General features: G+C 40.1%; 1 protein-coding gene across 1 annotated transcript; it reads right to left on the bottom strand.

Moving 5' to 3' along the window:
* Positions 1-213: 213 nt before the first annotated feature.
* LOC130329089 (ATP-binding cassette sub-family A member 10-like) lies at positions 214-21,480 on the bottom strand. The gene is made up of 9 exons (XM_056553494.1): positions 21,258-21,480; positions 20,095-20,233; positions 17,197-17,382; positions 13,898-14,045; positions 12,321-12,486; positions 11,911-11,969; positions 7,600-7,710; positions 6,408-6,666; positions 214-5,191 (listed from the first exon to the last, which is right to left on the bottom strand). The coding sequence occupies exons 1-8, from the start codon at positions 21,449-21,451 to the stop codon at positions 6,434-6,436; spliced, it is 1,236 nt and encodes a 411-aa protein (XP_056409469.1). The 5' UTR covers positions 21,452-21,480; the 3' UTR covers positions 214-5,191; positions 6,408-6,433.
* Between the last annotated feature and the right edge of the window lie 1,190 nt (positions 21,481-22,670).

Here is a 22,670-nt window from a genome sequence, read left to right as displayed (position 1 = left end):
ATTCATTATTGAAAGTGTAATGGCTACTAAAGACAAAGAGGGAAATTAAAAGCAACAAAAACTAAAATCGGCTACACCATTAAGGGGTTAAAAGTCCTATCAATCCGCAGGGTGGAGAAATCCCCAATATTGTGTTGCTGATAAGATGTAGGGGAAAACTGCTTCTCCGGCATTGGGTATTTTTGTGTTTGCATTTGTTTATTAGTATGTTTGTATTTATTTATTTTGTTTGTTTATTTTGTTTGTTTATTTATGGCTCTCATTGTGCAGAATGAATAACACTGTATACTGATGGACATTTTACACATAAAACAGGTTTTTTGCAGTTTTGCCCATACATTTGATGATAAAAAATGAAAGGTGTTATTAGAAAGTACAAGCAAGTCCTGCAAAAAAATAATCACTGACATGGCTCTGTAGATGAGAAAATTAAGAAAGTTATGGCTTTTTATAAGACGAGGAGGAAAAAATGTTAACGCAAAAAATAAAATTGGTCTGGTCATTAATTGGTTAAAGGGGTTATCTTCTGTTAGTAAAGAAGGACCTGCAGGTAGACTGAGGCCTTCTCTGACTATATATACATCACACATATACTGTATTCTCTATATATATACATCACACATATATTCTCTGACTATATATACATCACACATATACTGTATTCTCTATATATATACATCACACATATATTCTCTGACTATATATACATCACACATATATTCTCTGACTATATATACATCACACATATATTCTCTGTATATACATCACACATATATTCTCTGACTATATATACATCACACATATATTCTCTGACTATATATACATCACACATATATTCTCTGACTATATATACATCACACCTATATTCTCTGACTATATATACATCACACATATATTCTCTGACTATATATACATCACACATATATTCTCTGTATATACATCACACATATATTCTCTGACTATATATACATCACACATATATTCTCTGACTATATATACATCACACCTATATTCTCTATAAATATACATCACACGTATATTCTCTATATATATACATCACACATATATTCTCTATAAATATACATCACACGTATATTCTCTATATATATACATCACACATATATTCTCTGACTATATATACATCACACATATATTCTCTATATATACATCACACATATATTCTCTGACTATATATACATCACACATATATTTTCTATATATACATCACACATATATTCTCTGACTATATATACACATCACACATATATTCTCTGACTATATATACATCACACATATATTCTCTGTATATACATCACACATATATTCTCTGACTATATATACATCACACATATATTCTCTGACTATATATACATCACACATATACTGTATTCTCTATATATATACATCACACATATATTCTCTGACTATATATACATCACACATATATTCTCTGACTATATATACATCACACATATATTCTCTGTATATACATCACACATATATTCTCTGACTATATATACATCACACATATATTCTCTGACTATATATACATCACACATATATTCTCTATAAATATACATCACACGTATATTCTCTATATATATACATCACACATATATTCTCTGACTATATATACATCACACATATATTCTCTATATATACATCACACATATATTCTCTGACTATATATACATCACACATATATTCTCTATATATACATCACACATATATTCTCTGACTATATATACACATCACACATATATTCTCTGACTATATATACATCACACATATATTCTCTGTATATACATCACACATATATTCTCTGACTATATATACATCACACATATATTCTCTGACTATATATATACATCACACATATATTCTCTGTATATACATCACACATATATTCTCTGACTATATATACATCACACATATATTCTCTGACTATATATACATCACACATATATTCTCTATAAATATACATCACACGTATATTCTCTATATATATACATCACACATATATTCTCTGACTATATATACATCACACATATATTCTCTATATATACATCACACATATATTCTCTGACTATATATACATCACACATATATTCTCTATATATACATCACACATATATTCTCTGACTATATATACACATCACACATATATTCTCTGACTATATATACATCACACATATATTCTCTGTATATACATCACACATATATTCTCTGACTATATATACATCACACATATATTCTCTGACTATATATACATCACACATATATTCTCTATAAATATACATCACACGTATATTCTCTATATATATACATCACACATATATTCTCTGACTATATATACATCACACATATATTCTCTATATATACATCACACATATATTCTCTGGCTATATATACATCACACATATATTCTCTGACTATATATACATCACACATATATTCTCTGACTATATATACATCACACATATATTCTCTGACTATATATACATCACACATATATTCTCTGACTATATATATACATCACACATATATTCTCTGTATATACATCACACATATATTCTCTGACTATATATACATCACACATATATTCTCTGACTATATATACATCACACATATATTCTCTATAAATATACATCACACGTATATTCTCTATATATATACATCACACATATATTCTCTGACTATATATACATCACACATATATTCTCTATATATACATCACACATATATTCTCTATAAATATACATCACACATATATTCTCTATATATACATCACACATATATTCTCTGACTATATATACATCACACATATATTCTCTGACTATATATACATCACACCTATATTCTCTGACTATATATATACATCACACATATATTCTCTATAAATATACATCACACATATATTCTCTATATATACATCACACATATATTCTCTGACTATATATACATCACACATATATTCTCTGACTATATATACATCACACCTATATTCTCTGACTATATATACACATCACACATATATTCTCTGACTATATATACATCACACCTATATTCTCTGACTATATATACATCACATCTATATTCTCTGACTATATATACATCACACATATTCTCTGACTATATATACATCACACCTATATTCTCTGACTATATATACACATCACACATATATTCTCTGACTATATATACATCACACCTATATTCTCTGACTATATATACATCACATCTATATTCTCTGACTATATATACATCACATCTATATTCTCTGACTATATATACATCACACATATATTCTCTGACTATATATACATCACACCTATATTCTCTGACTATATATACATATCACACATATATTCTCTGACTATATATACATCACACCTATATTCTCTGACTATATATACATCACATCTATATTCTCTGACTATATATACATCACACATATATTCTCTGTATATACATCACATCTATATTCTCTGACTATATATACATCACACATATATTCTCTGACTATATATATACATCACACCTATATTCTCTGACTATATATACATCACATATATTCTCTGACTATATATACATCACCTATATTCTCTGACTATATATACACATCACACATATATTCTCTGACTATATATACATCACACCTATATTCTCTGACTATATATATACATCACACCTATATTCTCTGACTATATATATACATCACACCTATATTCTCTGACTATATATACATCACATATATTCTCTGACTATATATACATCACATATATTCTCTGACTATATATACACATCACACATATATTCTCTGACTATATATACATCACACATATTCTCTGACTATATATACATCACACCTATATTCTCTGACTATATATACATCACATATATTATCTGACTATATATACATCACATATATTCTCTGACTATATATACATCACACATATTCTCTGACTATATATACACATCACACATATATTCTCTGACTATATATACATCACACATATTCTCTGACTATATATACATCACACCTATATTCTCTGACTATATATACATCACATATATTCTCTGACTATATATACATCACACATATATTCTCTGACTATATACACATCACACATATATTCTCTGACTATATATACATCACACATATTCTCTGACTATATATACACATCACACATATATTCTCTGACTATATATACATCACACATATTCTCTGACTATATACACATCACACATATATTCTCTGACTATATACACATCACATATATTATCTGACTATATATACATCACATATATTCTCTGACTATATATACATCACACATATTCTCTGACTATATACACATCACACATATATTCTCTGACTATATATACATCACACATATTCTCTGACTATATACACATCACACATATATTCTCTGACTATATATACATCACACATATTCTCTGACTATATACACATCACACATATATTCTCTGACTATATATACATCACATATATTCTCTGACTATATATACATCACACATATTCTCTGACTATATATACATCACACCTATATTCTCTGACTATATATACATCACACATATTCTCTGACTATATATACATCACACCTATATTCTCTGACTATATATACATCACACATATTCTCTGACTATATATAAATCACACATATATTCTCTGACTATATATACATCACACATATTCTCTGACTATATATACATCACACATATTCTCTGACTATATACACATCACACATATATTCTCTGACTATATATACATCACATATATTCTCTGACTATATATACATCACACCTATATTCTCTGACTATATATACACATCACACATATATCCTCTGACTATATATACATCACACCTATATTCTCTGACTATATATACATCACATCTATATTCTCTGACTATATATACATCACACATATATCCTCTGACTATATATACATCACACATATTCTCTGACTATATATACACATCACACATATATTCTCTGACTATATATACATCACACCTATATTCTCTGACTATATATATACATCACACCTATATTCTCTGACTATATATGCATCACACATATTCTCTGACTATATATACATCACACCTATATTCTCTGACTATATATACACATCACACATATATTCTCTGACTATATATATACATCACACCTATATTCTCTATATATACATCACACCTATATTCTCTGACTATATATACATCACACATATATTCTCTGACTATATATACATCACACATATATTCTCTGACTATATATACATCACACCTATATTCTCTGACTATATATACATCACACATATATTCTCTGACTATATATATACATCACACCTATATTCTCTATATATACATCACACATATATTCTCTGACTATATATACATCACACATATATTCTCTATATATACATCACACGTATATTCTCTATATATATACATCACACATATATTCTCTGACTATATATACATCACACCTATATTCTCTATATATACATCACACGTATATTCTCTATATATATACATCACACATATATTCTCTGACTATATATACATCACACCTATATTCTCTATATATACATCACACATATATTCTCTGACTATATATACATCACACCTATATTCTCTATATATACATCACACATATATTCTCTGACTATATATACATCACACATATATTCTCTGACTATATATACATCACACATATATTCTCTGACTATATATACATCACACATATATTCTCTGACTATATATACATCACACATATATTCTCTGACTATATATACATCACACATATATTCTCTGACTATATATACATCACACCTATATTCTCTATATATACATCACACATATATTCTCTGACTATATATACATCACACATATATTCTCTGACTATATACACATCACACCTATATTCTCTATATATACATCACACAAATATTCTCTATATATACATCACACCTATATTCTCTGACTATATATATACATCACACCTATATTCTCTGACTATATATACATCACACCTATATTCTCTGACTATATATACACATCACACATATATTCTCTGACTATATATATATACATCACACCTATATTCTCTATATATACATCACACCTATATTCTCTATATATACATCACACATATATTCTCTGACTATATATACATCACACATATATTCTCTGACTATATATATACATCACACCTATATTCTCTATATATACATCACACCTATATTCTCTGACTATAAATACATCACACCTATATTCTCTGACTATATACACATCACACATATATTCTCTGTATATACATCACACATATATTCTCTGACTATATATACATCACATATATTCTCTGACTATATATACACATCACACCTATATTCTCTGACTATATATACACATCACACATATATTCTCTGACTATATATACACATCACACATATATGTATAGACTTTACCTCTGACATCACTTCTCCCGGAGCGATCCCCTTGATCCTGCAGAACACTTCCAGATTTTCTCTCACGGTTAAATGATCAAACTTGACATCAAACTGCGGACAAAACCCGATTCTCCTCTGTATCTCCTGCAGGTTGTGAATGTCTGAATGCTGATGGTTGTAGATGGAGGCCGAGCCTGTGTAACAGAAGAAGAAACACATCCAGTGGAAACTAATGGCCCCTATTAGAAGGTCCCACGGTAAGTAACAATCTCCTTACAGCTATGGTCGGCTTTGTCACTGTCCCAGCTTCCTTAGTAGCAAATGTGCTTTGTTAGGTGGTGATGTGTCCCCTGAGAAAGTTGGGTTACAACCCCCAATTTATCCGAAATAAAGGACTTTTTTAGTTATCACTAATTTCCCTAAATGCAGTAAATGGTGTTCTTGCCTTAAAGATAAATAGGTCTAAACCAATGCATTATGTCAAATTTAACATATTTTCAATGTACAACCTGAAAATGTCCTGTTTGGGAGATAGCTACTTCCTAATCCCCATGTGCCTTCTTTGTTTTGCCCTCTTGCCCTTGGTTACGACCATCTTATGGCCTCTAGACCAGTGTTTCCCAACCAGGGTGCCTCCAGATGCTGCAAAACTACAACTCCCAGCATGCCTGGACAGCCAAAGGCTGTCCAGGCATGCTGGGAATTGTAGTTTTGCAACAACTGGAGGCACCCTGGCTGGGAAACACTGGTCTAGACAGACGGTCGCACATGCTCAGTTCAGTTGCATATTGCTCACTCCTCTCTACTGTGTGTGTAAGAAACGAGATTGTGGGAAAGTGTGTGCTCTGGGTCACAATTCAGAGAGGAAGCCAGAAAGTGATCAGAGGAGACCATTCCAGGGATGGAGTCATTTTGCAGCATATTTGTCAGTACACACATGATTTTACCAAGTTTGTTTCATGGGAGTACCCCTTTAAGATATTGCTTCACCATACCAAAGAACAAAATATCCTGTCTGTAGCTTGTGGATAAGGTTTACTGCTCTTACTATAAAGAAGCCATCCTGGGAATCCTTTTTATTTTCTCCTGGCTGTGGTCAGGTAAGTGTAAAGAGAAGCCTTTCTCACCCCCAGACATTCTGCTCATTCCGCTCAGTATATTCAGCAATGTCGTCTTCCCAGCTCCACTGTGACCAAGTAGTGCCGTAATTTGTCCTTTATATATGTCCAAATCCAGATCTGTGAATAAGACCAGACATTTTATGATCAACCTTGTATAAACCAAACCTCTGCTCCCTGGTACTCATTGGTAAAGGGCACTGGTTCTAAAAATCAGGATATTCTGTCATGTGACCTCCTTTGTGCCTGCTTTGGTTTTGCTGGGGTAGAACCAACAGCTACCTATGCATGCACTTGTTGTCTTGTTATCTCCATGCAATAGAATTAATCTGACAGGAAGTCCGTGCACAGGGGAATCAGTCTGACAGGAAGTCAGTGCACAGGAGAATCAGTCTGACAGGAAGTCTGCACAGGAGAATCAGTCTGACAGGAAGTCTGTGCACAGGAGAATCAGTCTGACAGGAAGTCTGTGCACACGAGAATCAGTCTGACAGGAAGTCCGTGCACAGGAGAATCAGTCTGACAGGAAGTCTGTGCACAGGAGAATCAGTCTGACAGGAAGTCCGTGCACAGGAGAATCAGTCTGACAGGAAGTCAGTGCACAGGAGAATCAGTCTGACAGGAAGTCCGTGCACAGGAGAATCAGTCTGACAGGAAGTCAGTGCACAGGAGAATCAGTCTGACAGGAAGTCTGTGCACAGGAGAATCAGTCTGACAGGAAGTCAGTGCACAGGAGAATCAGTCTGACAGGAAGTCTGTGCACAGGAGAATTAGTCTGACAGGAAGTCTGTGCACAGGAGAATTAGTCTGACAGGAAGTCTGTGCACAGGAGAATTAGTCTGACAGGAAGTCCGTGTACAGGTAAATCAGTCTGACAGGAAGTCCGTGCAAAGGAGAATCAGTCTGACAGGAAGTCCGTGTACAGGTAAATCAGTCTGACAGGAAGTCTGTGCATCGGAGAATCAGTCTGACAGGAAGTCCGTGCACAGGGGAATCAGTCTGACAGGAAGTCTGTGCACAGGAGAATTAGTCTGACAGGAAGTCCGTGCACAGGAGAATCAGTCTGACAGGAAGTCTGTGCACAGGAGAATTAGTCTGACAGGAAGTCCGTGCACAGGAGAATCAGTCTGACAGGAAGTCTGTGCACAGGAGAATCAGTCTGACAGGAAGTCCGTGCACAGGGGAATCAGTCTTACAGGAAGTCAGTGCACAGGAGAATCAGTCTGACAGGAAGTCTGTGCACAGGAGAATCAGTCCGACAGGAAGTCTGTGCACAGGAGAATTAGTCTGACAGGAAGTCTGTGCACAGGAGAATCAGTCTGACAGGAAGTCTGTGCACAGGAGAATCAGTCTGACAGGAAGTCTGTGCACAGGAGAATCAGTCTGACAGGAAGTCCTTGCACAGGAGAATCAGTCTGACAGGAAGTCTGTGCACAGGGGAATCAGTCTGACAGGAAGTCTGTGCACAGGAGAATCAGTCTTACAGGAAGTCCGTGCACAGGAGAATCAGTCTGACAGGAAGTCCGTGCACACGAGAATCAGTCTGACAGGAAGTCTGTGCACAGGAGAATCAGTCTGACAGGAAGTCTGTGCACAGGAGAATCAGTCTGACAGGAAGTCTGTGCACAGGAGAATTAGTCTGACAGGAAGTCTGTGCACAGGAGAATCAGTCTGACAGGAAGTCTGTGCACAGGAGAATCAGTCTGACAGGAAGTCTGTGCACAGGGGAATAAGTCTGACAGGAAGTCAGTGCACAGGAGAATCAGTCTGACAGGAAGTCTGTGCACAGGGGAATCAGTCTGACAGGAAGTCCGTGCATCGGAGAATCAGTCTGACAGGAAGTCTGTGCACAGGGGAATCAGTCTGACAGGAAGTCTGTGCACAGGAGAATCAGTCTGACAGGAAGTCCGTGCACAGGAGAATCAGTCTGACAGGAAGTCCGTGCACAGGAGAATCAGTCTGACAGGAAGTCCGTGCACAGAAGAATCAGTCTGATAGGAAGTCCGTGCACAGGGGAATCAGTCTGACAGGAAGTCTGTGCACAGGAGAATTAGTCTGACAGGAAGTCCGTGCACAGGAGAGTCAGTCTGACAGGAAGTCTGTGCACAGGAGAATTAGTCTGACAGGAAGTCTGTGCACAAGAGAATCAGTCTGACAGGAAGTCTGTGCACAGGAGAATCAGTCTGACAGGAAGTCTGTGCACAGGGGAATAAGTCTGACAGGAAGTCAGTGCACAGGAGAATCAGTCTGACAGGAAGCCTGTGCACAGGGGAATCAGTCTGACAGGAAGTCCGTGCATCGGAGAATCAGTCTGATAGGAAGTCTGTGCACAGGGGAATCAGTCTGACAGGAAGTCTGTGCACAGGAGAATCAGTCTGACAGGAAGTCCGTGCACAAGGGAATCAGTCTGACAGGAAGTCCGTGCACAGGAGAATCAGTCTGACAGGAAGTCTTTGCACAGGAGAATTAGTCTGACAGGAAGTCTGTGCACAGGAGAATCAGTCTGACAGGAAGTCTGTGCACAGGAGAATTAGTCTGACAGGAAGTCTGTGCACAGGAGAATTAGTCTGACAGGAAGTCTGTGCACAGGAGAATCAGTCTGACAGGAAGTCTGTGCACAGGAGAATCAGTCTGACAGGAAGTCTGTGCACAGGAGAATCAGTCTGACAGGAAGTCTGTGCTCAGGGGAATCAGTCTGACAGGAAGTCCGTGCATCGGAGAATCAGTCTGACAGGAAGTCTGTGCACAGGAGAATCAGTCTGACAGGAAGTCTGTGCACAGGAGAATCATTCTGACAGGAAGTCCATGCATCTGATAATCAGTCTGACAGGAAGTCTGTGCACAGGAGAATCAGTCTGACAGGAAGTCAGTGCACAGGAGAATCAGTCTGACAGGAAGTCAGTGCCCAGGAGAATCAGTCTGAAAGGAAGTCCGTGCACAGGAGAATCAGTCTGACAGGAAGTCAGTGCACAGGAGAATCAGTCTGAAAGGAAATCCGTGCACAGGAGAATCAGTCTGACAGGAAGTCCGTGCACAGGAGAATCAGTCTGACAGGAAGTCTGTGCACAGGAGGATCAGTCTGACAGGAAGTCCGTGCACAGGAGAATCAGTCTGACAGGAAGTCCGTGCACAGGAGAAACAGTCTGACAGGAAGTCAGGGCACAGAAGAATCAGTCTGAAAGGAAGTCAGTGCACAGGAGAATCAGTCTGAAAGGAAGTCCGTGCACAGGAGAATCAGTCTGACAGGAAGTCTGTGCACAGGAGAATCAGTCTGACAGGAAGTCTGTGCACAGGGGAATAAGTCTGACAGGAAGTCAGTGCACAGGAGAATCAGTCTGACAGGAAGCCTGTGCACAGGGGAATCAGTCTGACAGGAAGTCCGTGCATCGGAGAATCAGTCTGATAGGAAGTCAGTGCACAGGAGAATCAGTCTGACAGGAAGTCAGTGCACAGGAGAATCAGTCTGACAGGAAGTCCGTGCACAAGGGAATCAGTCTGACAGGAAGTCCGTGCACAGGAGAATCAGTCTGACAGGAAGTCTTTGCACAGGAGAATTAGTCTGACAGGAAGTCTGTGCACAGGAGAATCAGTCTGACAGGAAGTCTGTGCACAGGAGAATTAGTCTGACAGGAAGTCTGTGCACAGGAGAATTAGTCTGACAGGAAGTCTGTGCACAGGAGAATCAGTCTGACAGGAAGTCTGTGCACAGGAGAATCAGTCTGACAGGAAGTCTGTGCACAGGAGAATCAGTCTGACAGGAAGTCTGTGCTCAGGGGAATCAGTCTGACAGGAAGTCTGTGCACAGGAGAATCAGTCTGACAGGAAGTCTGTTCACAGAAGAATCAGTCTGACAGGAAGTCCGTGCATCGGAGAATCAGTCTGACAGGAAGTCCGTGCATCGGAGAATCAGTCTGACAGGAAGCCTGTGTACAGGAGAATCAGTCTGACAGGAAGTCATTGCACAGGAGAATCAGTCTGACAGGAAGTCTGTGCACAGGAGAATCAGTCTTACAGGAAGTCAGTGCACAGGAGAATCAGTCTGACAGGAAGTCTGTGCACAGGAGAATCAGTCTGACAGGAAGTCATTGCACAGGAGAATCAGTCTGACAGGAAGTCTGTTCACAGGAGAATCAGTCTTACAGGAAGTCAGTGCACAGGAGAATCAGTCTGACAGGAAGTCTGTGCACAGGAGAATCAGTCTGAAACGAAGTCTGTGCACAGAAAAGTCAGTCTGTTTATGAAGCCTACAACGCAAATGAGCAGAACAAAAGCTAATAAAGTAGTAAGTTACTAAATGTTGCTGCTTGAAAAGCTTCTTACCTCTTAAAGCTTCCGTCTTCTTGTCTTTGCCACTGTAGATTTTCTTAATTTTATAAAGCCTACATGAAGTGACAAGGAGACAATGAGCAATATGAGACAATGAGCAGTACGAGACAATGAGCAGTACGAGACAATGAGCAATACGAGACAATGAGCAATACGAGACAATGAGCAGTACGAGACAATGAGCAGTACGAGACAATGAGCAGTACGAGACAATGAGCAGTATGAGTACATAGCAGAACATTTCCCTAGTTTGAACAGTCAGAGCTTGGCCCCATTCCCTTCTTATTTATGGTCTCTGTGACCAGTATATATTGGGATACCAGCAGAAGGTTAAGCCGTCCTATACTGTAGCATTTTAGTAGATCTGCACCTACTAGAAGTCACCTCCACCTGCTGGAAGATACCTGATTGCCTCTTTTCCTATGAGTTCAACCGGAACTTTTTCGACATAATCTTCAGTGTCTGCCCTTTCTCTTTCTAACGTGTCCAGTGGTATTGGGGTCATTTTCGTTTTTGACCAGTAAGAGCGGCAGAGGAAGAAGTACGGCTCGAACTTCATGCCATATTTATCTAGTGGAACAAGAAAACATTGGTTATATATATCAAGAGTTTAGCTCCAGTTATCATTGCTGCTACAAGGCTAGCCAAAGCCAACAAAGTCTTTCTCCTGCATGTCCACAGGCCTCAGTATTCTGTCTGTATTACCTACAATAAAGAGCCCGACAGAGTCTGTATAATGTGCTGTGCATGTGTGGTGGTCATGGAGATGACGAGGGATATGCTGAGAGTAATAGTACTGATGATTTGTCATGTGGCAGGGTGGTATAGCTAACCCCATGTTCCCTGTGAACCCAGTTATCTTTTTGTCATTAGAGTTGTTCCCATAGTACAAAGTGCAGGAATGAGACCTCTGGACACTATGCTTATGTGTAACAAATTCAAGAACTTGTAGACAGATTGTAGACAGATGTTTATGTTCACAGTTCAATTTACTGAAACTACTGTTGAACATCTTCCCAGGTTGGCTTACTGTGGTGCATTATGTACTCACAGGACTATCTGCTCTTGTGACATGATAACTAGAGTTATGTGGGCAGGAACACTTTAATCACGTGGCAGCCAAACACTAGCTCTGATCGTAGTCCACTGAACAGATCAGTGTATTGCAGAGAGATCCTTGTTCAGCCTTATTCTCTCTGATGAAGACAAAGAAAACTCCTTCTTGGAGATGAAGAACTTGATCACTTTATCCTTACAGTGTGAACAGGAGCAGTGACTTGATTCTAAACCAGGATTTCACCTGGATAAGACACATGTGGCTTAGGTGTAGGTATGCCTAGAAATAGCAGAGCTATGACACATGTGGCACTGGCAAGAGCCAGGCAACCACTACTGCCTAACAGGTTTGGGTCCTCCCCTTCTCCTGGAACAGAGAGATTGGACAAGGGACTTCACCCACAACCATTCTTTGGAAGAATCATGTGACCAAGGCAACATTCAGCTGATATACAGCTAAGTACAAATGTTAACCCTTTACACTCTGAATACCTCAGTGTATGCAATGGACATGCTGCAATGCACATACATACTTTTGCAAATAAACCTCCATTAATTCATACACATTTAAGCAATATTCAAAAACCTCATTCTCACAACAGCTGTTTGCAGATAGTAGCTAAACCATTGGTACCGGGACATTACATATGCCTCGTCATGTTAGAAGAAATGTGGTAAAGCCTGATTTACATAGGTTTAAATAATCCTACACTTGAGGAAACAAGATGTCAGATTTCAGGTCTTTTTGGAATATTGGGGTTTTTAATGACTGAAACAAGGATTGTCACAGGCCGTCTCCTGCTGCCACATGTGGACACAAGATCCTTTTTATATTAGCGTTTCGACTGTTTATATCAGACGCCGAATTGACAGGAATTTCCAGTGTCTGGAATAATAGAATTTTTACAGTAGAGGACAAGTTTACCTGCTAGAATCTTGTCAAAGTACAATGTGAGGAGGAAGTAGAGGATGGAGTCCAGCAGAAGGCCGATGTAGCTGCCAAGGACATGGCAGGAGTCTCCAGTGAGGTCTGAGAAGAAGACGCCCTGGAGGTCCATCTCCATGTGTACACTCTGTAACCAGAAGGAAACCATGTGTAAGGATGCAGTGTCTATGAAGACTGTAGGTGCAGTGTTTCTGGCAGCAAAATGGATTCTCTGCCGAAGGTACTGACCACATACCGGCATCAGTGCCAGCAAAAGGGCATCCTAACATAGTGCCAGATACACTGCACTGTCAACACTAATAGTACCAGCCAGACTAACCTCATGTACAGTACCATCTGGAGATACCACGCTAATAGTAGGAGCCAGACAACCCTCATGTACAGTACCAGCCAGACTACCCTCATGTACTGTACCAGCTGGAGATACCACACTAATAGTAGGAGCCAGACAACCCTCATGTACAGTACCAGCCAGACTACCCTCATGTACTGTACCAGATGGAGATACTACACTAATAGTAGGAGCCAGACTACCCTCATCTACTGTACCAGCTGGAGATACCACACTAATAGTAGGAGCCAGACTACCCTCATGTACTGTACCAGCTGGAGATACTACACTAATAGTAGGAGCCAGACAACCCTCATGTATAGTACCAGCCAGACAACCCTCATGTACAGTACCAGCTGGAGATACTACACTAATAGTAGGAGCAAGACAACCCTCATGTATAGTACCAGCCAGACTACCCTCATGTACAGTACCAGCTGGAGATACTACACTAATAGTAGGAGCAAGACAACCCTCATGTATAGTACCAGCTGGAGATACTACACTAATAGTAGGAGCCAGACAACCCTCATGTACTGTACCAGCTGGAGATACTACACTAATAGTAGGAACCAGGCAACCCTCATGTATAGTACCAGCCAGATTACCCTCATGTACAGTACCAGCTGGAGATACCACACTAATAGTAGGAGCCAGACAACCCTCATGTACTGTACCAGCTGGAGATACTACACTAATAGTAGGAACCAAGCAACCCTCTTGTATAGTACCAGCCAGACTACCCTCATGTACAGTACCAGCTGGAGATACTACACTAATAGTAGGAGCCAGACAACCCTCATGTAGAGTACCAGCTGGAGATACTACACTAATAGTAGGAGCCAGACAACCCTCATGAACAGTACCAGCTGGAGATACTACACTAATAGTAGGAGCCAGACAACCCTCATGAACAGTACCAGCTGGAGATACTACACTAATAGTAGGAGCCAGACAACCCTCATGTACTGTAGCAGCTGGAGATACTACACTAATAGTAGGAGCCAGACAACCCTCATGAACAGTACCAGCTGGAGATACTACACTAATAGTAGGAGCCAGACTACCCTCATGTACTGTAGCAGCTGGAGATACTACACTAATAGTAGGAGCCAGACAACCCTCATGAACAGTACCAGCTGGAGATACTACACTAATAGTAGGAGCCAGACAACCCTCATGTACTGTAGCAGCTGGAGATACTACACTAATAGTAGGAGCCAGACAACCCTCATGAACAGTACCAGCTGGAGATACTACACTAATAGTAGGAGCCAGACAACCCTCATGTACAATACAAGCTTGAGTGGCCACACTTATAGTAACAGGCCATCTACCCTCATGTATAGTACCAGCTGGAGATACTACACTAATAGTAGGAGCCAGACAACCCTCATGTACTGTACCAGCCAGACTACCCTCATGTACAGTACCAGCTGGAGATACTACACTAATAGTAGGAGCCAGACAACCCTCATGTACTGTAGCAGCTGGAGATACTACACTAATAGTAGGAGCCAGACAACCCTCATGAACAGTACCAGCTGGAGATACTACACTAATAGTAGGAGCCAGACAACCCTCATGTACAATACAAGCTTGAGTGACCACACTTATAGTAACAGGCCATCTACCCTCATGTATAGTACCAGCTGGAGATACTACACTAATAGTAGGAGCCAGACAACCCTCATGTACTGTACCAGCCAGACTACCCTCATGTACTGTACCAGATGGAGATACTACACTAATAGTAGGAGCCAGACTACCCTCATCTACTGTACCAGCTAGAGTAACTGCACTAGTATTTCCAGCCAGGCAACCATCATGTACAATACAAGCTTGAGTGACCACACTTATAGTAACAGGCCATCTACCCTCATGTATAGTACCAGCTGGAGATACTACACTAATAGTAGGAGCCAGACAACCCTCATGTACTGTACCAGCCAGACTACCCTCATGTACAGTACCAGCTGGAGATACTACACTAATAGTAGGAGCCAGACAACCCTCATGTACTGTACCAGCCAGACTACCCTCATGTATAGTACCAGATGGAGATACTACACTAATAGTAGGAGCCAGACTACCCTCATCTACTGTACCAGCTGGAGATACCACACTAATAGTAGGAGCCAGACTACCCTCATGTACTGTACCAGCTGGAGATACTACACTAATAGTAGGAGCCAGACAACCCTCATGTACTGTAGCAGCTGGAGATACTACACTAATAGTAGGAGCCAGACAACCCTCATGTATAGTACCAGCTGGAGATACTACACTAATAGTAGGAGCCAGACAACCCTCATGTACTGTACCAGCTAGAGTAACTGCACTAGTATTTCCAGCCAGGCAACCATCATGTACAATACAAGCTTGAGTGACCACACTTATAGTAACAGGCCATCTACCCTCATGTATAGTACCAGCTGGAGTGATCCCAAAACGTACCCAGTCATTTACTTGCCTAACACTGATCTCTATCAGCAGTGGGAACGTGTTCTAGGGCCCCACACAGAGCCTGTAATAGGGCTTTATCCTACTAGCACATACGGTTTATAGGACTTGTGTCCTCTTATCTCACAGAAGAGCTGTTGTAATGTTTTAGACCCTGAGGAGCTGTTATTTTACCCTCTGCACTCTCTGTAGTTACAGCCATAGTTCATGGCAACAAGCAGGGGAGCTACTAGTGACTACCACCCCTGGGTGACAGATTGCAGGCTTTGATGGTGTCTACGATAGCGTCCAACACCTCCATTACAGCATTTATAAGGCTTGTCAGCCACGTTTATCAGACTACCTGACTAATAAATGCTAGTGTGTAAACATATGCATGAAGATCAGAAAAGCTGGGTCATGAATGTGGGAGCCATACTGGAGGCCTGGACCCCAAAACTGGAAAACCGCCCTTCAAGAATGACCATCCCCTAACTGTATTTACCTCAGTGATACCAAGCGAGAATGCAAACGGGGGTAAGATGCACAGAAAGATTTCTAGAGGCATGGGCAAGACTCTCAGCAGCGGCAGAAGGCTTAGAATACACAGGATAAGCGCTGTGATGGAGTCAATGGTGACAGTGTACTCAGAGGTCCGGAGCAGGGAGCACAACATGAAAGTGAAACTAATCTGCAAGAAAGATGGAAGAAGTTATAGTCAGCTGTAATCCTCTGTGCTGCTTCTTATCCCCTGTAGATGACATATGATTATTACAATACATTCATCTATCTCTCTCCATAGAGAAGTTCTCATTATTGTTTGTGTCACAATAAAAAGTATTTTATACTTTCCGAGTACTGGCCATGTTGTGTTGATCACATGGTAAAAGTCTATTTGAATTTCAGTTTGTAGCAAAATGGCAAAAAGTCCAAGGGCGGTGAATACTTATACAAGGCAATGTACATCTCTGGTACAAAGACTCATCGCAGAACCGTGACTCTTCACGTGGCTTTTCTAGTGGACTTCTAGAGCCAAACTCTTCCTATTCCTACAGTCACTGGTTAGGTTTTTAAGAATCCCTGGGTCTTGGCATATGGCCGGCTTTACTGATATCCCAGTGAATTGATGAGATTGTTTTCTTAAAGGGAACATGTCATCAGAAAATTACCTATTATTTAAATCAAGCTTTATGCTAAACATATTTTTGAAATAAATTTGTGAAATTTTTTCAAATTTTCTATTTTACTATTTATATTTCAAACGAATTCTGAAATTTTGCAGTTTTCGCTTTGTCCACTAGGTGTAAAAATAAGCTTCCTGCTTTTTCTGTTGTGATAAATCCACAATGTAAAAATTTTTTATTTTCAGGAGCTGCTTCCTATTCAACAAACAGCAAATTAATGTTTTGACAGAATACTAAACTAATTGGTGAGTGGTCTCTCGGTACCACTCACAATAAACAATCGCCACACAATCTCTGAAGCTCCTGGTATTCTCTGCTATTCTTCTCGGATTGGCACTTGCCCACCCGAATAATCACAGACAATAAAGCTTCTTTCAGACTGCAGTTACGAAATGGCAGTGTGAAAGCCTTCGGGGGAGCCGGGCAGAATAGTGAGAGAAAAAATACTGCAAGTGGCGTCTTTTTCTCCTGCTATTCCTGTCAAAAAACAGCGGCGCCCGACGGCCCCCATAATAGTAAATGGGAGCCGCCGGGACCCATTGTTGCCAGTTGCTCCCCATAACGAGAACAGCTGTTAAAGTCACACAAAAAAATAAAGAGACTTTAATGGCTGTTCTTGACGGGGAGCAACGGCAGTGTGAAAGGGGCCTAAGACAAAAGATAAAAACAAAGAATACAGGCGAACGGATATCTGGCTCGTATATTCATATTCACAACTTTCATATATTCAGTATGGAAGAGTAAGTGGCTTACTTCACTGAGGGGAGTGCAGCGTCCACCTCTCCCCCCAGGCCAGCTTTCATATTTTGTACTCCTTTTCCGTTCCTTTCTGGTCATGCACGAGGAATTAAAAGATCCTTGTCTCATACTTTTTTAAAAAGGTAAATGAACAATTAAAAATATAAATACACATCCGAGGCGTGTTCTGGGTTTCCCCCTCCTCAGGGATATCATATGAAACCTTCTAAAGGAAATTGCGATTTTTACCTAGGGTACAGTCCCATGTACCGCTTATGCTGCGTATTTCACGCTAAGCATAATCTGCTGTTGTAGTGGCAAATACGCTGCATAATCCCCGATCTCCATACAGACAAGGGCAGTGTGCAGTGAGTTTCGGAGATGGGGCCACGTGCCAGCGTGACTATGACCCGTGGCCCCGCCTCCAAAACTCACTGCACACATAGGGATGCTGATGAAGCCCTGTGTGAATCGGGGTGATTGGGGATTAAGCAGCGTATTTCCTGCTGCAGATTTTGTGCAGCGTGAAATATGCTGCGTAAGCTGTACGTGGGACCGTACCCTAAATCTAACCTCTCTTAACCTTCTATTCACCTGTAGAAATTAACTAAAGTTCCCTATACTCTTTCCAGAGCTTAATTTAAACCTTTAGGAACCAGGGTACTACATTTAAAAATATAAAAACTTTCCCTCCTACATGAAATGGAAAATCTTTAAACACCTTCCCTTAATTATGGATAGAAGATTCAGAGAGGTCAGATTGCGTGAGAATCGTCATATATTTTAGGTGGAGTATTATAGTATATATAGTCTAGTAGGTTCCATATGTGTATATGATAAATCTGAGGAAGGGGGAAGCCCAGAACACGCCTTTTAAATTGTTCATAATTACGCTCACTAAAAAGTACGAGACAAGGATATTTTAATTCCTCGTGCATGACCAGAAAGGAACGAAAAAAGTGGATCGGAATCAGAGGAGTGTGATACACGAAAGCTTGGAGGGGGGGGGGGGGGGGTAGGGTAGTGAACGATGCACTCCCCTCAGTGAAGTACATCAGTAACTCCTCCATACTGAATACGGTATATGAAAGTTGTAGATATGAATATACAAAGCAGATATCCACGATGAGAAAGAGGCTGCAGGAAAGTGATCAGTACAAGTAAAGGTGAGATAAGACACAATTCACAATAGCTGAAGCTCAGAGCTCAGCCTCCTCCACCCTGTAGAATGACCAGCACAGTTCATAGAACAAGTCCAGTAACATTTCCAATTTATGTGACTGAAAGGAGTCCTGTCTATTGTTGCCTATGTGTATGGGACTTGCAATAAAGCATATTTCTAAATACTGTTTTAAACAGCTCAGACAAGATGGCTGCCCCCATAACATGTACAAAAAAATGAAACAAAAAAAAAAAGTCAAAGCAATAAATTCCTTTTAAATCTCATACAGCAGTTATTCTGTTATATACAGGAGTCCTACCATTGATATCCCATAGAGGACAAACAGAAGCAGGATAACTCCATAGGAACTTCTCAAAAACACAGTTATGCCAACAAGAAGCGTTATCAAGTTTGCAAGAATCAGGACATAAACGGCATAGAGCAATCCCCACGATAACCTGAGAAAGAAGGCAAAAAGAAAAGGTAAGTGACCATGCTTCTTTACTATGTGACTCTCATCCTGTGGCCTCCAAATGATCAGCCCACTCCTCTCCTGAATAACTCTGTGCTGCTGTGGATCCTGCTCCTCCACTATATAACTCTCACCCTGTGACCTCCAAATGATAAATACACTCTTCTCCTGAAAAACTCTGTGCTGCTGTGGATCCTGCTCCTCCACTATATAACTCTCACCCTGTGACCTCCATATGATCAGTACACTCCTCTCCTGTATACTCTGTACTGCTGTGGACCCTGCTCCTCCACTATATAACTCTCACCCTGTGACCTCCACATGATCAGCACACACCTCTCCTGATATACTCTGTACTGCTGTGGACCCTGCTCCTCCACTATATAACTCTCACCCTGTGACCTCCACATAATCAGTACACTCCTCTCCTGAAATACTCTGTACTGCTGTGGACCCTGCTCCTCCACTATATAACTCTCACTCCTGTGACCTCCACATGATCAGTACACTCCTCTCCTGAAATACTCTGTACTGCTGTGGACCCTGCTCCTCCACTATATAACTCTCACCCTGTGACCTCCACATGATCAGCACACTCCTCTCCTGAAATACTCTGTACTGCTGTGGACCCTGCTCCTCCATTATATAACTCTCACCCTGTGACCTCCACACGATCAGGACACTCCTCTCCTGAAATACTCTGTACTGCTGTGGACCCTGCTCCTCCACTATATAACTCTCACCCTGTGACCTCCACATGATCAGTACACTCCTCTCCTGAAATATTCTGTACTGCTGTGGACCCTGCTCCTCCACTATATAACTCTCACCCTGTGACCTCCACATGATCAGCACACTCCTCTCCTGAAACACTGTTACATAATTGAAGGAGTCACCAACAGCACACTCAGTGCCCTCTCACTAAATCTTTGCACTTTTCTCTAGTACTTGCCCCATTACAGACTGGTCTTGCACTGTTGAGTCTCCTATATACATATGATGCAGCTCACCAATAAGCAGAGTCTCGGAGCCCCATCATCCTCATAATTTCTTTCAGCTCATTTCTCTCCTTGGTGATGTTTGTCAGCAAAATGTATAAAAGCGTGGCATAGCTCAGACACATGGTGAGTATGATTGATGCCATCTCCAGTAGTCCTTTTCTCACACGGGCAGATTTCATCAGTACAGCCATTGTGGAGAACATACTGTCCCATACGGAATGAGCAGTGGTCACCTGCAAAGAAAAATGACCCTGTGTAACTGGTCCTGGCAATGGCCACTTTGTATCCCATGCATGCTACTGTATTCCATCTGCAAAAAAAAAATCTGCAGTAAAAATAGGCTATGTTGTGGTGCCCCTATACAGCAGTTCCAGTTGCTTCCAACTAGAGGGTTGGAAAGTGACTGTAAAATGTGTAAATCAAGTACTGGATATTAAAAAAAACACCAGAGTCCATCCAGTTCAACCCATATGTCAATTAGAACTAACTATTATTTCTCAAATCAATCAATTAGCCGATTATTGGTATGATAAATCTGTAAAAAATGCAAAAAAGGTTTTTTAGAGCTTTACTTTAAAATCTATGTACAGTGGGCATATAAACACATGGTCATAAATACTTAGCATTTTAGTGTAACATAGATAGCATGTCCACATGTCCAGGGCTGAGGCTGGCTGTCTTCTGACTACCTATGTTGCCTGTTGCAGAGATGAGGTGTTCTGATGTTGTGGACGGAGTTGGGATACACAAGTAGGGTCTTACTATTTTGTCCAAAGTAGGATATTTTCCCTGGTTACTCTTCCACCAGCCTAAAGGGTTACTGTCCTTGTGGAGAAGCTTCTCAGCAAAATAGGACTGGACTTCATTCCTTATTAGTGTATCCTCCTCCATCTGTTGTCCCTCTCTGTCCTCTTCACTGTTGCCACCAGACTCAAGGAGAGAGTCAAGTATGGATGATGTTAAACTGCAGGTGAAATGGTTTGCTGCTGCACCTTCAGGGTCTCATTTCTTCTTAGAATAAGCCACTCTGCACTTTTGCCAGCACATTTATTATTTGTTCAGGTGTCAAAAACTCTTGGGTCCAGTGCAGCGGAAATAATGACAGGATTTAGGACTTGTTCTGGAAGGATATCACTCCATCTCCTGTGAAGCTGGTTGGTTGCAGTGGATTGGAAGCTCCTCATGGCTGAGGATTCTGAAGAAGCACACGCACTGGACCTCAACAACCCCTTGACAAGCGCAGACATTGAAGATAGAGATGGATATTCTTGCCCACTCATAAACACAGTTGAGCATTCAAAAGGCTTAAGCGCAGTATAAAGTTCCTCAAGAACTCTCTATTGTTCTGCCTTTACTTCCCGATAATGTTTGCACCTTTGGGTAACTGATGGGTCTGATAGGGTTGCACTTACTGGCCACCTT

Source organism: Hyla sarda, unplaced genomic scaffold (assembly GCF_029499605.1).
Source record: "Hyla sarda isolate aHylSar1 unplaced genomic scaffold, aHylSar1.hap1 scaffold_3150, whole genome shotgun sequence".
NCBI lineage: Eukaryota > Metazoa > Chordata > Amphibia > Anura > Hylidae > Hyla > Hyla sarda.
The sequence above is the reverse complement of the archived record's forward strand: the minus strand, read 5'-3'. Positions and strand labels throughout refer to the sequence as shown.